Here is a 17,263-nt window from a genome sequence, read left to right as displayed (position 1 = left end):
TCACAACCCGCCTGTAGCTCTCATCTCCCGTGCCAGACGAGTCACACAAACACCGCTACTCCCCGCTCCGGGTAAACAAGCCATTATCCACTGCTAGAATGGCGACCGGAAATAAAGCACACCGCGCCTGCGCCGATTCAGAGGCGGGATCTGAGCAACAACGCTTGTGGGTGGCTGCCAGTAGTCATAAAACATCCGCCATTTTTGTTGTGGGAATAGAGAATCGGCGCACGCGCAAGTTGTGTTTGTGCTTCTTTACGTGTACTGTAAGGGGACCAATCCCTCGCAAGTGTCCTCATCCAATGGGGAGTGATGTTTAGTGTTTCCTAGCAACTTTGTGTATGTTCTGTAGTGGTGGTTTAGCTGGGCCCTTCAGGGACATCATGGACCCCTCCAGCTGCCCTCTACAAGTCAGGTAAATGCATCATGGATAGAGCTGTGTCTGTGTCACTGAAATACACTTTTCCTGAAAATGTCAGCTCTATGTAATAGAATTACACAGCTGCCAGCATTCCTTTTTCTGGAATGATATTTCTTCTCTGCTATCAGATCCCTCTGATCACCACTAAACTTTCCTTGTTCTATTACTTGAGGTGATTGTAGTCGTATCAAAACAATCGAATACTGTCCGTGATACTTTATTTTATTTGCACTAACATACAAGCTATTGGGGTATGTCCCCTTCATCAAGGTCCAAGCAGTACCGATTCACAAAAGTTTTAGCAGAATGTTAAAAAAAACACAATCTCTGAGGCTCCGTTCACATATCAGAGTCTTGGATCGCAGGCAGAATCGCCACGGTTCTGGCCGTGATCCCGAATCATTGAAAATCGCGGGACGTGCGTGCGATTCCAGTGGCTTGCAATGGCATCCTAAACATTGCAGAATTTTGCCGCGATTGTTGCCCGACGAAATGCAGTAAAATCACGCAAACAGAATTGTGGGACGCCTGTCACCCAAAAGAAGTTTTTGTATTTTTTTTTGGGCGACAGGCGTGCCACGATTCTGTTTGCGCGATTTTTCCATGATTGTCGCCCAACGAATTGCAGTAAAATCGCGCAAACAGAATCACGGGACGAGGAAGATGAATGCTGGGCCTGGCACTGCTTGGTATAGGACCTTAATAAGATAACATGCTAATGTTAACTGGCTTGTTGTGATCACCATATGTGTACAAAAAATAAATAATAATAAATAGTGTAAGGCCCCTTTTACACAGGGAGTCCGTGAGGCGGAGTCCGTTTTTCTCAGCGGAGGACCGATCCGCCGATCCCCCGCTGAGCAGGCGGATGGCAGCTGTGTCTTCACGCTGTGTGCGGAGACAGAGCTGTCAGGTCCCGCTGTACTCTATGGGGGAATCGGATGGGAATGGACCGTCTATCCGTTCTCATCCGATCCGATCCGCTGGACGGATGGAAAATAGGGTTTCCATCCATCCAGATTTGACGGATCGGATGTCAGTGGACATGTCTCCGCTGATATCCGATGCCCCATAAAGATACATGAGGCATCCGTTCAGATCCGCCAAAAAAAGAACAGGCGCATCTAAACAGTCCGACTGTGTGAAAGGGGCCTAAGTGTCTAAAATACAATTGGAAAAAAGTGTGTATGTAATTTGTATATCAACTCTTTTTTCCAGTTGTATTTTAGACACTTACACTATTTATTATTAGTTATTTTTTGTACACATATGGTGATCACAACAAACTGGTTAACATTAGCATGTTGTCTTATTAAGGTCCTTAAGCATTGCCAGACCAGGAATTAATCAGCACCCTACTATTCCCCACCAGGATTAGTAATTGGGTAGGCAGCAGCTCATTTTAATTTTATATTTTTTATATTCTCCCAAGTTATTCCCGCTACATTGCACGGAATTTAACTTCTACCATCCTGAGAATCACAGACCACCTGTCTCCCAAAAGAAGTTCTTGTACTTTTTTTTGGCGACAGGCGTCCTGCGATTCTGCTTGCGCAATTTTACCGCGATTTGTCGGGCGACAATCGCGGCAGAATCGCACCACGTTTTGGATGCCATTGCAAGTCTTGGGAATCCCGCGGGCTTGCCGTTATTTGCAATGATTCGGGATCACGGGCAGAATGTAAGCAACCCAGGAAGGGGTTAACGTGACATATATATTGCACTAAATTTTTGATCAGACCCCAAAAATGAAAGTGTACGTGAAGCCAAATCTTTTTTTTTTTGTTTACCTTCATATGAGGAGAAAAGGGTTAAACCAGCATAACACCGATACTAAGCATTTGCACAAGTACTTGTGCAAATGCTCCGATACTAAAACTGATGCCTTAAAGTCCCCAGACTCTAACCGCCACCTTTAAAACGAGTTCACATATGTGTGGGGATGGATTCAGAGCGATTTGTAAAAAGAGTCGGGTGCAATTTTGTCCAGCGGTTTAGGTACAAATTTATAACACTGGAAATCGCACCTGAACCGCGCTGAAAATCGTACCTGACACTTTTTACAAATCACAATGCAGCTTGCCTGCTCCATATAAAGCTGGTGTGGTTCATATGTCATGCGAATTGGATGCGGTTTAAAACGCAACATATAATAATACTTTAATAAAAAAAAATAAAATAAACAAAACCACATAAAATGTATTTAGTATTAAATTAATATATTAGCTAATTTAAAGCAGAACTTTACCCATAACAGCTTGATAAAAAATAATGTTCTTTAGCAAAGAACATACATTCCATGGTAATAATTATGTTACCAAAATGAGTGTGGGCTATAAATTGCCTCCAACATTGCTCCTGTTTCTTTTTGCTGGGGGCTGCCATTTTACTGAAGCCCCAAGCCCATGAAGAGCTGTAAATAATAAAGCGGAACTAAACCCATCGATTTACCAGTTTCAAAAAACAGTTCCATTCCTGGAATGCTGGAAATGCCAACTGTTACATTTGATTGTTTCCCCAACCAAACTGTCAAACCATCAAATGGCTGGTGTCATAACTGACCATGTGCAGCACTATGGCAGTTGCAGATCAAACAGAAGTAGCTTCCTTGGCTGTAAAGGATAGGAGGGTTTAATTCCACTTTAATGCCCCATACACACGTGCAGATTATCTGCAGACTTTTGTCTGCAGACTTACCAAAACCATATAATATGAGGTCAAACCTAAACACTTTCAATTTGTATGCAATCCGGCAGGCCCTTGCACTACATAGAAAAGGTAAATCTGCAGACAAAAGTCTGCAGATAATCTGCACGTGTGTATGGGGCATTAGGCTGTCAGCGGATTGGCCTCTACAAACTCAGCAGTGCCTAAAAATGCCTAAAAATAGAGAGCAACTGAGCATGTGCAGAACAGGTTGAGACAGTGTGTTACTGGATTTTAAACAGTATAGACACTTATTTTTAATGTTTTACATAGCTATACCTGCATAAGGGGCCAGACAGAAGTGATCTAGCAGGACTTTATTTTCTGACTAAAGCTCTTTAAAGCACTTTAACCACTTCAATACAGGGCACTTTCACCCCCTTCCTGCCCAGGCCAATTTTCCCCTTTTAGCGCTGTTGCATTTTGAATGACAATTGCGCGGTCATGCAACACTGTACCTACACCAAAGTTATGTAATTTTCCCCCCACAATTAGAGCTTTCTTTTGGTGGTATTCGATCACCGCCAGGTTTTTTTCTTTTTTGGTGCACAAATAAAAAAATACCAAAAAGTTTGAAAAAAAAAAGTTTTTTTGTTTATGTTATACAATTTTGTAAATAAATATGTTTTTTCCTGCACTGATGAGCACTGATGAGACTGCACTGACAGGCACTGATGGGGTGGCACTGATAGGCGGCACTGCTGGGCACTGATAGGTGGCACTGATGGGCACTGATAGGTGGCACTGATGGGCACTAATGGGCACTGATAGGCGGCACTGGTGGGCACTGATGGGCACTGACAGGCGGCACTGATGGGCACTGACAGGCGGCACTGATAGGCGGCACTGGTGGGCAATAATGGGCACTGGTGGGCGACACTGATAGATGGCAATGATGGGTACTGGTGGGCAGCACTGATAGGGAGGGCACTGGCGGGAAGCACTGATGGGGAGGGCAATGGGGGGCTCCCTGAGCCCTGATTGCCATCCCTGGTGGCCATAGTGGGCATCCCTGGGGTCATGGGTGGGCATCCCTGGGGTCATGGGTGGACATCCCTGGTGGTTCTAGTGGCACCTCCCCCGAGGGTCTGCACTGGTAATCAAGGATCTGATTACCAGTGCCGACCCCCCCTGTCAGGGGAGCCACCGATCGGCGCTCCTTTGCTCGTGCCTGTCAGGCACATACTGAGGAAAGCCAATCAACGGCACTTCCTGTTTACTATGTGACCAGCCGTGATTGGACACGGCTGGTCACATGGTAAAGAGCCTACGTCAGGCTCTTTACCGAGATCGGAGATGCAGGGAGTCAGACTGACACCTCGCATCACCGATCGCCGCTCTGCACGCCCCCGGGGGGGCGTATTATCCTGCCGCCGTCATATGACGTCCGGTCGGGATAATACAACCACAATCCCGCCATCAATCTGCTATAGGGCGGGCGGGATGTGGTTAATAATGTGTCAAATGACACTAAAAATAGGTATCTGTAATTAGTATCGGCAAGTACTTAAGAAAAAATATCTGTACTCGTACAGTCCTAAAAATTTAGTATCAGTGCATCCCTAGGTTAAACCATTTGTAACTGTATGTTTTCACTGTGTGTGTCCCATTGGGGAGATTTCCCTTCCTGTCCTAGAGACAAAATAAAGAAAGAGAGGAAATCTCTACAAAGTTAGTAGAAGACATTTGTCACCAGAATAAAAACATTTACCCTCGCTTTTGGTGATTTTGGATTGCCCAGCAAAGAGAATGCACCTCCCCGGCAGAGACAAAGACAGCAAAAAAATTGTAAAGGTTCTGTTCCTTCCACATTCTCTCCAAATCTGAAATAAAAGTTTTGGCTTTGCTTACACCTAAATGCTTTTGTTATTTTCATAGGCTAGTATACAGAAAACAAAAAGGTGTGCAAAGAATTAGTGGGTTTAGCAATTTGGTGCCCAACCTGCAGCCTGGGGGCCACACGGGGCCCTTTGGCACCTATTGTGTGATCCTTGGGCCCCTGCAGATAAAAATCTGTTTGTGTTAGGCTCTTTTTCAGGTCAGTCAGGGAAATGTATATTTTTTTTGCCTGAGTTCTAGTGGTTAAATAGCTTAGTTTATTCCTTCCACACCATGTTACTTTTTTCTGTGTTGACCAACCCTTTCCCAATGTATGTATTTTTTCTCTGATCTTGTATTATGAAATTGCCTGGAGTCACTGGCCATCTCTTGTAATATTCCAGCAATCTTTGACAATCTCTTCTAACATTCCTTTAGTTTTTGGCCATGTCTTGCAACATGTCTGCAGTCGCTGACCATCACTTGTAGCAGTCCTATAGTCTCTGACTATCTCTTATAGCAGGGATTTCCAAACTACGGCTCTCCAGTTGTTCAGGAACTACAATTCCCATCATGCCTGCCTAGTCATGTATGTGAATGTCAAAGTTTTACAATGCCTCATGGGATGTGTAGTTCTGCAACAGTTGCAGGGCTGTAGTTTGGGAATCCCTGTCTTATAGCATTCCTGTAGTCTCTGACCATCACTTGTATCATTTCTGTAGTCTCTGACTATCTCTTATAGCATTCCTGTAGTTGCTGACCATCACTTGTAGCAATCCTGTAGTCTCTGACTATCGCTTATAGCATTCCTGTAGTCTCTGACTATCGCTTATAGCATTCTTGTAGTTTCTGACTATAACTTGTAGCATTCCTGTAGTCTCTTAGCAGGGCTCAAAATTTCAAGTCCTGAGCTACTAGCCAGGCCTTAAGGGTTACTCGACACGGGGCGTGGCCGGGATGTAGACGGCGCCGGACGTGTGTTGGCAGAGCTCTCCACCATCCTGATCTTATCCGGCTCCATCCACGGCCCCTGTGCCTCGGATCGCGGCGGTTTTGCCCTCCTCCGCATCGGGCACAGGTGGGGCACGGATGCCGGGGAGAAAATCCCGGGTTTCAGCACCGACCCCGCGGCCTAAACGAGCGGTCCCGCCGCGAGGCGCGAAAGCGGCCGCCGCCATCTTGCAGGTCCAGGCCTCATCTTCTTCCTCTGCAGCCACAGGCGCCCAGGCCTTCTTGAAGTCGGGAAAGATGTCCGCGGGGGCCGGGGACCCTCCTATGGCGCAGCCTATGGACTCAGGTACCGGGGGGTCTCTGCCGGGGACCGCTGGTCAGAATGGGGGGTCGCATGGAGGGGGGGATATTACTGCTCCCATACTGGCTGCTATAGACGCCTCAAAAACTGCCCTGATGCTCCGGATTGACCACCTGGCCTCTGAATGTACCCTAATCCGCCATGATCTGGATAAAATCAGGGGGCGCCTGACTGAGACTGAGGGCAGGGTGTCTGAGGTGGAGGATGTTACCGCTTCCCATTCGGCACAAATCATTGCCATGCAGGCCCAGGTGAATGCTTTGGCGGACAAGATGGAGGATGCTGAGAACCGACAGCGTCGCAACAATATCAGGGTGGTCGGCTTGCCAGAGAAGGCTGAGGGATCTAATTCTACATTGTTTGCTGAGAAGTTCTTTTGTGATCTACTCAAATTGCCTCCCCCTCCCCCGACATATGTGGTGGAGAGGGCCCATAGGGTTCCCACGGGACCTCGGCCACCCGGGGCCCCCCCGCGCCCGTTTCTGGTCCGCTTTTTGAACTTCCGTGACAGGGATCGTATCCTCTCTGAGGCCAGGAAGCAGGAGGAATTGCAGTTTGAGAACAGCAAGATAATGTTATTTCCTGACTTCTCTGTGGAAACGCAGAAGAAACGCAGATCATTTACTGAAGTGCGCAAACTCCTGAGAACCAAGGGCCTGAAATATGGCATGATGTACCCGAGCCGCTTGCGTGTGGATTACAAGGGATCTGTCCTTTTCTTCAATTCGGCGGGGGAGGCTGCTGACTGGTTGGACTCCATTTAATTTCCTCTGCTGCACCTGCTATCTTGGATGATATGGGGCTCTTGGGGCCCTGCTACACTGTACTCCCTATTTGCAGCTCCTGTCTACGCACGGTCTGCCTCCTCTATTGCTGCTGGGGGGACATCTACGGTTCCTGTGTTGTTGATCCTGCCCTGAAGTTTCCTGGGTTGCCCTGGGCTGGATCCATGCTTCTATTCCTGGGGCTGTGGACTGGTCTACAGGTCATTGGAGCTCTGTGTGCTACACGTTGTTGAACTGACATTTTTCTCTTTTTTTGTTTTGACTCTATTTTTCCTCCCTTCAGGTTTTTTTCCTTTTTTCTGAGGAATGACTATCTAGCGGCCCCCCTTTTTTTTTTTTTTTTTGGGGCTGCCGTTGGTGGACAAGAGTAACGCCGGCTGCGGTTTTTATGTCGCAGCCATGCCTTTAAAATTTTTGCTGGGTTTTGGGATTAGGCTGGGTACCCTGTTGCACTTTTATTTGTTCCAGGTTTGGGTATCACAGCAGGGATGTTTTTTTGTTTTTGGCTCCAGGCTCCATCCGGTGGTCACTGTCCTTTTTTACTTATATGTCTGTATTGCTGAATGTCTGGATGGAGTTGGGGGATCGGGTTGGTCCTCGGGCTGTGCTTGGTCCTCCGGCTCCCTCCTGCTATATGTCCCTCTGCTGTTCTATGGCTGAGCTACTTAAAATCATGTCATGGAATGTGCGGGGTCTCAATGACAAGGTGAAACGCACGGCCATTTTTAGGTATATTAAATCTGTTCAACCGCATGTTATCCCCCTCCAGGAGACGCATTTGGATGGGAGCAGGGTGCTTGCCTTGAAGAGGCCTTGGATTCAGAGGATCTTCAGTGCTACCTACTCCACGTATGCCTGTGGGGTGTCTATTTTGCTGGGTAGAAATGCACCCTGCTCGATTCAAAAGGTAATTACGGATCCTGGCGGACGGTATGTTATTGTTCTACTGGAGATTTTTCACCGGCAGGTGGTACTGGTGAGTGTCTACTTACCTCCCCCGTTCCACTCTCAGATTCTGGTGGATCTCCTGGTGACCTTGGCCCCTTATATGCATCTTCCTCTAATTATGGCGGGGGATTTCAATGCTGTTCTGGACGGCGGGCTGGACTCCTCTAACCCGGGTAGACTGTCGTCTCCTGAACTGGTGTCCTGGTCTTCCGCGGCTCAGCTTACGGAGCTGTGGCGCTGGAAAAACCCTGGGGTACGTGGCTACTCCTGTTGGTCTGGGGTGCACAGAACGGCGTCCAGGATAGATCTGGCTTTTGCTAATGGGCCTTGTCTTGCTTTGGTCCAGGATGCTACATATTTGGCGGGTGGCCTCTCTGATCACAACCCACTGCTATTGACTCTGCGGGTGGGAAAGGGTAGAACTAGGGGTGCATGGCGCCTTTCGCCGGGTTGGCTACAAACTGACAAGGTGATGCAGCAGGTGGAGCCCCAGATGCCTACATATTGGGAAGATAATGCCTCGTCCACGGCAGGGGTGGTCCTGTGGGATGCTTTCAAAGCGGTTATGCGGGGTCATTACATCTCTGCGATTAAGGCATCTCGTAGGGAGGCTAATGCTGACAGGGAAGCTGTTCTGCTGGAGGTCCGTAGGTTGGAAGATGAATACTCGGCCACTCCGGGACCGGCGGCCTATGCGGCCCTGGAGGAGGCCAGGAGGCGTTTGGCTTTGTTGGATACTGATTTTGCGCATGCCAACCTTAAACATAGAGCGGAGTCACTTTTTGAGAAGGGGGACAAGAATGGTAAGCTTTTGGCCTTTTTGGTGGCAGATCAGAGGGCTTCGGTAAGTGTTCCGTGCATCCAGTCTAGTTCAGGGGAACTGGTTAGGGACCCGGGGGAGATCTCCCGGGTTTTTATGGATTACTACTCTGACACCTATTCCCCCCTACCTGCATATGACCTGGAGGAGTTGGAGCGCCTTTTATCTGGCTTGCCGGTTCCGGTCTTGGAGGGTGAGGACAGTGCGTGGCTGGACAATGACATCACGTTGAAGGAAATAGAGAGAGCCATCTCATCCTTTCCCTCCAATAAATCGCCGGGCCCTGATGGGTTCCCGGTGGAATGGTATCGGCAGTACTCAGACTCCCTGGCTCCCAGGCTCCAGGCATTGTATGCTGCGTGTTTCGATCAGGGGGCCCTGCCGGGTTCCATGCTCGAAGCGTATGTTGTTCTCCTGCCTAAGCCGGGAAAGGATCACACCCTGTGTTCCTCCTACCGCCCCATTGCCTTACTCAATGTGGATCTCAAGATACTCACAAAGGTATTGGCTACTAGGCTGGCGGTGGTCTTGCCTTCCCTGGTGGACATTGATCAGACCGGGTTTATGCCAGGCAAGTCCACGGACACCAACCTTCGACGTCTGTTTACTCATTTGCAGGTGTCCCATGCCTCCGTTGGCACTAGGGTGGTGGTGTCCTTGGACATTGCCAAGGCCTTCGACACGGTGGATTGGGGGTACATGGGGGTGGTGGTGCTGAGGCGCATGGGGTTTGGTCCTAAATTTTGCAAGTGGATTTCCCTTTTGTATTCCTCCCCGCGTATGGCGTTGAAGATTGGATCTTCCCTGTCTCCATTTTTTGCAGTGGGTAGGGGGACTAGGCAGGGCTGCCCTCTTTCGCCCTTTTTGTTCTCTCTGATGATTGAACCCTTGGCTATTGCGTTGCGTGCGTCTCCGGAGGTTGGGGCTCTGGAAGTGGGCTCCATTAAGGAGTGCCTGGCACTTTATGCGGATGATATGCTTTTATTTTTGAAGGATCCCAATGCTTCTCTGCGGGCGGTGTTCAATATCCTAGACACTTTTGCACAGTTTTCCGGCCTAAGGGTGAATTGGGATAAATCCACTATGCTCCCTATTGATCCTGGTGCCATTGCTGCAGCTGATGGGGCGCTACCATTGAAATGGGTGACGGAGTTCACCTACCTGGGAGTCAGGGTGTCGGCGAGGGTGGCGGATTATCTTACTCTAAATCTTAACCCACTGCTGGAGGTCTTTAAACGCAGGGCGGAGGTGTGGCGCGACTTACCTTTGTCGGTTCTGGGGCGCATTAACTTGGTGAAAATGAAACTTCTCCCTGTCTTTCTATACTTCCTTAGAAATTCCCCGGTGTGGGTCCCGCGTTCTTTCTTCCGCCGCGTTCATGGCCTGATAGGTTCCTTTATTTGGGGTACCTCTCCTCCTAGAATTGGTCTGCAGGTGTTGCAGGAGCCCTGGGGTCAGGGGGGATTGGCTTTACCTGATCTTTATAAATATTTCCTGGCTGGGCAGGGAGTGGTGGCGCGACGCTGGCTTGCAGGGGACGATGGGGACTCCGCCACGGTGCTGGAGGCGGCTGTTTTGGGCTCCTACGAGAGTCTCCGCCTTTTACTGCATCGAGGGTCCAGGGCTACATTTCAGCTGACAGGAACGATGCGTTCTACCATCAAAGCCTGGGAACAGATGCAGGTGCTGGTGGAGCCAGGAGCCACTGGTGTTTCCCCGGCCTCCCCATTGTGGTGGAACCCCAAGTTTCCGCATTTTGCCTCGATCCCTGATCCTACCATCTGGGCCGTTAAGGGGGTGAAGTTGCTGGGGGATATTGTCTCTGGTGGGGAGCTGTGCTCCTTTGATGCCCTGAAGGCGCGTTATGATCTTCCAAATGGGTATTTTTTTCGCTATCTCCAACTTCGCCATGCGTTTGTGGCACAATTCGGTTCCTCTCGGGTTGTGATTAAAACTTCAGCTCTTGAAACAGCGATACAAGCGGCGGGTATGCGGAAGCCTCTCTCGGAATTGTACAGGGAATTGTTCGCTGTCACTCCGCCTGCTGTACGTAGATGTCGGGAACGCTGGGTGGAGGAGGTGCCTGACCTGGATGGTGATGACTGGGATGATATGTGGAGTTCACCCTTCGCCTACCTGGTCTCTGCGAGGGACCGTCTGATTCACTTTAAATTTCTGCATCGGATTTATTACACGCCGGCGAGGCTGGCACGTATTTATCAGACGGCCTCGGCGGAGTGCTGGCGTTGTTCCCATTCACCGGCGGACTTCGGTCACATCTTCTGGGGGTGCCCGGTGGTCAAGGACTATTGGGCATCCGTCTTAGCTTGTATTGTGGAGGTGGTTAAGATTCCGGTCCCCAGCTCCGTGGAGGTTTGCCTCTTGGGGTTGGTGGATGGCTTGGCCCCTGCGAGGGCCGTTCGTACTCTGGTCAGCTTGCTGCTTTTCTATGCGCGCAAGGCTTTGCTCTTACACTGGAAGAGTCCCTTGGCTCCCACGATCTTTTTCTGGAAAGGCTTGGTTAATAAAGTGACTCCGCTCTATAAGGCCACGTATCTCAGTAGGGGATGCCCCCGCAAGTTTGATAAAGTATGGAAAACATGGATAGACTCTCCGGTCTCGACCTCCGTAGATCAGCTTTAGTGTTCTATATGCTACTGTTCGGGACTGTCTGGGGGGGGGGGGGGATGGCCATGCCGGTCGGTGATATATTCCTGTTCATTGTGCTCTTACTGCATGTATAGAAGTCTCTCTAGTTTTTTCTTTTTTTTTTATTGACTAAGCCATGGGGTTGCTGCTAATGGGCTCTGTGCTGGACTAATCTAGAATGTTCTATGACCTTGCTACTGGATAATTGGAGCAGTCTTGAGGGGTATCTCTATTACTGCTGGATGCTTTGTTTTTCCACTGGACGCGCTGGATGGAGCCTGGGGTGGGGGGGGGGGGGGTGGTGTGGGAGGGGTTTGACCTGTTGTCACTGTTATGGTTGTTGCCCTGCGTGGCATTGTCTTGTCTGTTTTTTTGTGCAAAAATTCAATAAAAACAAATTTTCAAAAAAAAAAAAAAAAAGGGTTACTCGACACCAGTTGCCCCACCTATTGGAGACGCCCCCCCATCATGTGACCATAAATAAGACATGACGTGCCTTGTAGTCCTATATGAGATCCCCCCCCCCATCATGTGACCATAAATAAGACATGCTGTGCCTTGTAGTCCTATATGAGACCCCTCTCCCATCATGTGACCTTAAATAAGACATGCCCTGCCTTGTAGTCCTATATGAGACCCCCTTCCCATCATGTGACCATAAGACATGCTGTGCCTTGTAGTCCCATATGAGACCCCCCCCCCCCCTTAGCCATGTGACTAGAAATATGGAATGCTGAGCCTTGTAGTCCTATATGAGACCCCCCATCATGTGACCATAAGACACGCTGTTCCTTGTAGTCCTATATGAGACCCCCCCATCATGTGACCATAGACAGGCTGTGCCTTGTAGTCCTATATGAGACCCCCCCCCTTAGCCATGTGTCTAGAAATATGGAATGCTGAGCCTTGTAGTCCTATAGGAGACCCCCCCATCATGTGACCATAAGACACGCTGTTCCTTGTAGTCCTATATGAGACCCCCCCCATCATGTGACCATAAACAGGCTGTGCCTTGTAGTCCTATATGAGACCCCCCCCCCCCTTAGCCATGTGTCTAGAAATATGGAATGCTGAGCCTTGTAGTCCTATAGGAGACCCCCCCATCATGTGACCATAAATAAGACATGCTGTGCCTTGTAGTCCTATATGAGACCCCCCCTTAGGCATGTGAATAGAAATATGGAAGGCTGAGCCTTGTAGTCCTATAGGAGAAGCCCCCCCCCCAACCATGTGACCATAAATAAGACATGCTGAGCCTTGTTATCCTATATTAGACCCCCCCAACCATGTGACCATAAATATGGATTGCACCCTCACCTGTGCAGGAGGAGAGAGGAAGAGGAAAGGCGGCCGGATAATCAGAGCGGGGATCGCTGCACTGTAACATCTTTCATTTGAATTGCCGGGCACTCAGCTTCACACGTAGTCCCGCCTCCTGGCTCGGCTCCTATGATAAAGGTCACACGTAACGGTGGTGTTCTGTCTATCAAAGGAGCCGAGCCAGGAGGCGGGACTACGCGTGAAGCTGAGCGCCTGGCAATTCAAATGAAAGATGTTACAGTGCAGCGATCCCCGCTCTGATTATCCGGCTGCCTTTCCTCTTCCTCTCTTCTCTCGTACTCGCCCGCAATCATTTTCCACTCGCAAAATGCGAGCAGGCCAGTGGAAAATTTGAGGTCTGCTCTTACTATCTCTTGTAGCATACTTCTCTATATGAACGATACAATGTGTGAGGAGACCTTCTCCACTTAACTCTCCATGTCCACAGGTACAATCATTTCTTCCTTCATTCAACCCCGCCACTATAGACAAGGTTGCTAAACCTTTCTCTAGCATCCACCTAACCATTTGCCCTCTGGACCCTGTTCCCTCGCAAATGCTACGGTCACCCTCTGGCTCTATTCTACACTCTCTAACTGACATCTTCAATTTCTCCCTCTCTTCTGGCATCTTCCCCAACACTCTAAAACATGCTCTAGTCACTCCCATACTTAATAAAGCCCTCTCTAGACCCCACCAATTTTAACAACTTACGCTCCATCTCCTTGGTCCCCTTTTTTTATCCACACTCCTTGAATATCCGGTCTACAACCGACTAAGTGACCACCTCGCGCAGAATAACCTACTTGATCCCCTTCAGTCTGGATTCTGTCCTCAACACGCTAAAGAAACTCCTTTCCTAAAATTCAAAAACAATCTGCTCACAGCTACAGTAAATCCAGTGCACATTATTGTGTACTCCTACTCCAGGATCTCTCTACTGCCTTTGACACAGTAGACCACCCCCTCCTCCTCAAAAAACTCCACGCCTTTGGTCTCCATAACTGTACTCTTTGCTTGTTTACATATTACTTATCCAACCGCACCTTTAGCGTTACATTCAGTTCTACTTCCTCCTCCCGCTTACTGTCAGGGACCTCTCTTATTCTCCATCTACACCTCCTTCCTGGGTCAGGTAATAGCCTCCCATGGCTTCCAATACCATCTCTACGCTGATGACACCCAAATCTATATTTCTCACCCCTCAGCTAACTCCTTCAGTCTCCTCACAGATCACTAATTTACTAACAGACATATCAGCCTAGATGTAACACAATATTAATAATAATAATAAAAATTAATAATAATAATAATATTTCCTCCCCCACATGCCTCATCCCCTGATTTCTCTGTCAGGATTGATAGCACTACTATCAGCCCGTCCCCACATGCCAAGGTTCTAGGTGTAATCCTGGACTATCCTTTTGCCTCCACATCTAATCACTGTCCAAATCTTTCCGTCTCACCCTCCGCAACATCTCCAAATACACACCTTCCTAATCAATGACACCACAAAGCTCCTAGTTCACTCCCTGATAATCTCTTGCCTTGACAACTGCAACTTCCTCCTTACAGGTTTACCTTTACATAGGTAAAAGGTCCATCATGAATGCTGCTGCCAGGCTCATCCAACTTACCAACTGTTTAGTATCTGCTACTCCTCTCTGTCAATCCCTCAATTGGATTCTATTCACCCAACAAAATTAATTCAAAATAGTAACAATAACACACAACACCATCCACAACTTGACCCAAAGCTACATCACTAAGCTAGTCTCAAAATACCAACCTACTTGTTGTCTTCATTCCTCCCAAGACCTCCTGCTCTCTAGCTCCCTCGTCACCTCCTCCAATGCTCGCCTCCGGACTTTTCCTGAGCCTCTCCTATCCTATGGAACTCCCTACCCCAGTCTGTGACTATTTCTTACTCTGCTTTTAGGCAATCCCTGAAAATCCTCAAATACAATCCAAGGGTGCCCATGGGACTTTGAGAGACACAAATCACTTTTTTTTTTTTATATTCACATTTTTTTTCAACTACAATGTCTAAAAGTTTTTAGTCCCATTAAAAAAGACTCAAGACACATTTCCAGTTATATACTGTACACCTAAGATATCCATAATTACATGAATCTGGTGATCCAAGCAGCAGATGCCTATAAATTGAGTCTCGACTCGCTTCGGGAGATAGCACTCACTTCCACAGGAGAGATATATTTAAAATCTGAATGTAGAGACCAGGTTGTTAGAAAAAAAAAAAGAGAAAGAAACCCAGCCACACTTGTTTGAACAAGTAAAATTAAAAAAATACTCATAGTTCAGCCACATTATCCAATTTGGATCCATATTTGGTAAAACATTTTTGCATGGAGTAATTTTTAACACAAACCTCACAAACATGAGTGGGGATTCAGCAAAAAACAAATAAAGGAACCCGGACCAGGGTATTGGAGTGGGGTGGGATTTCTGGGTGAGCTGTGGGGAGGCTTCTGGGGTGACCGGGGCAGTGTGGGGGGTCACGCCCCAAGTGGATGGGGGGGGGGGATTTTCACCTTTGCCACATTTGTACTAGTTTTTGATAAATGATGTCCAATAAATATAATTATTTTTGGAAATGGTAGCCTTTTGTAGGTACCTTTTTCTTTGTAGAGTTTTGTGTATGGTTACATTTTTGGAATCACCTCCCCTTTACAAGTAGGGTATAGGCATCATCTCAAAATAACCATTCCAAGGATTCAAACAATATGTTTTTTTGCATGGAGTAATTTTTAACACAAACCTCACAAGCATGAGTGGGGATTCAGCAAAAAACAAATAAAGGAATCCGGACCAGGGTATTGGAGTGGGGTGGGGTTTCTGGGTGAGCTGTGGGGAGGCTTCTGGGGTGACCGGGGCAGTGTGGGGGGTCAGGCCCCAGGTGGATGGGGGGGATTTTCACCTTTGCCACATTTGTACTAGTTTTTGATAAATGATGTCCAATAAATATAATTATTTTTGGAAATGGTAGCCTTTTGTAGGTACTTTTTTCTTTGTAGAGTTTTGTGTATGGTTACATTTTTGGAATCACCTCCCCTTTACAAGTAGGGTATAGGCATCATCTTAAAAGAACCATTCCAAGGATTCAAACAATATGTTTTTTTTTTTTTTCCAGTAAGAGGCGTCATGATCAGCAAAACCGTTGCTGAAGTGCAAGTTTTCTATTTTGCCTTTTCTTTATTAAGAGAGTATGTTTTTTTTTTGGTGAATTTAGTATAGTTTATTTCACTAAGTGTTTTTGTTATTTTTTTCCTATTGTGTGTATTTGATTTTTTTTTTACATATCTTTCAATTTTGTAATCTACTTTTTTGGAAATAATGAGCCTAATGAGGGATTGTTTTTTTTTTTTAACAGAAAAGTTTTATTAATGAATAAAGTGCAATTCAGAGTATAGTTTAAAAAAACAGTGACGTACATATAAACAAAACAATAAAATGCATTACCATGAGATTATTATTCTTAGTGCGCTGAACAGAATGATAAACATGAGCAGGGTAGCCAAGATCTAGTTTTGGAGACATGTGTGAAGTGACTTTTAGTTAGTTCCTAGGATACTTCCAAGTAGTCCTCAAGAGGAGCCTGGAGATACTCTCTTCTCTGCAATCATTAAACAGATAAGACATCCACAAAAATGGGGGGGGGGGGGGGGGGTCTGGCGGTGCAATGGAGGGGGGAGGGGAATTAGAGAAAATCTAGTCTCCAAAGAAGCAGAGTGGTGACCAAGATGTCAAGGCCACCCAGACCACTGTCTCCAAGGGCTCACTTCCTAAGGTATCCAATCCTAGTTCTCCAGAGGGTATTCACCCAGTCAGCGAGAAGATATAGGTTTATCATCCGAGACCTTCGGCCCATCTCCAACCTTCCTCTTCTATCCAAAATCCTTAAAAAAAGAGTTGCTTCTCAGGTCTATACTTTCCTCTCAGACCCTTACCTGTTCGATCAATTTCAGTTTGGTTTCGGTCCCCTATATAGTAGTGATCGACCGATTATTGGCAAAGCCGATATATCAAAGGCCGATCTGCACTTTCCCTGATATATCGGAATCGGCCACCAAGGTGACCGATATTGCCGATATTTTGGGAAAGTGCTTGTACCTGAGTGATGCCTGCAGCTAGAGGCATCACCCCGGTACCGGCGTGCATAGCCGACGGTCGGCTGTCTTGTAATGACAACCAATGCGGCTGAGAAGCCACTCGGCTGTCATTACAAGGAGCGGGAGGGGACATCCCCCCCTCCCGCCACCTTCCGCGGCTCGCCTGGGTCTCCCATCCCACCGGGAGACCCGGGCAACCAGCCTGCACGGCTGCCGAAGACCCGATCAAAACCGCATTCGGCTCTGATCGGGTCTCCATGTAAAAACCCGGAAGTGATGTCATGACTCGGCGCCAGATTAAAAAATGGCAGCATTCAAAACAGCCAAACTTGGCGTTTTGAATGCCTTTAAGTG

General features: G+C 47.6%; 1 protein-coding gene across 1 annotated transcript in view; it reads left to right on the top strand.

Moving 5' to 3' along the window:
- Positions 1–305: 305 nt before the first annotated feature.
- The window catches only part of CFAP43 (cilia and flagella associated protein 43), a 163,748-nt gene continuing 146,790 nt past the window's right edge, over positions 306–17,263 (top strand). The window contains exon 1 of the mRNA XM_082254611.1: positions 306–415. Within this exon, the coding sequence (XP_082110737.1) occupies positions 342–415 (74 nt within the window). The 5' untranslated portion in view covers positions 306–341. The remainder of the gene's footprint in view (positions 416–17,263) is intronic.

The sequence above is a fragment of the Pelophylax lessonae genome, assembly GCF_965119305.1.
Source record: "Pelophylax lessonae genome assembly, chromosome: 4".
Taxonomy (NCBI): domain Eukaryota; kingdom Metazoa; phylum Chordata; class Amphibia; order Anura; family Ranidae; genus Pelophylax; species Pelophylax lessonae.
This window is presented reverse-complemented; position numbering and strand designations above follow the sequence as displayed.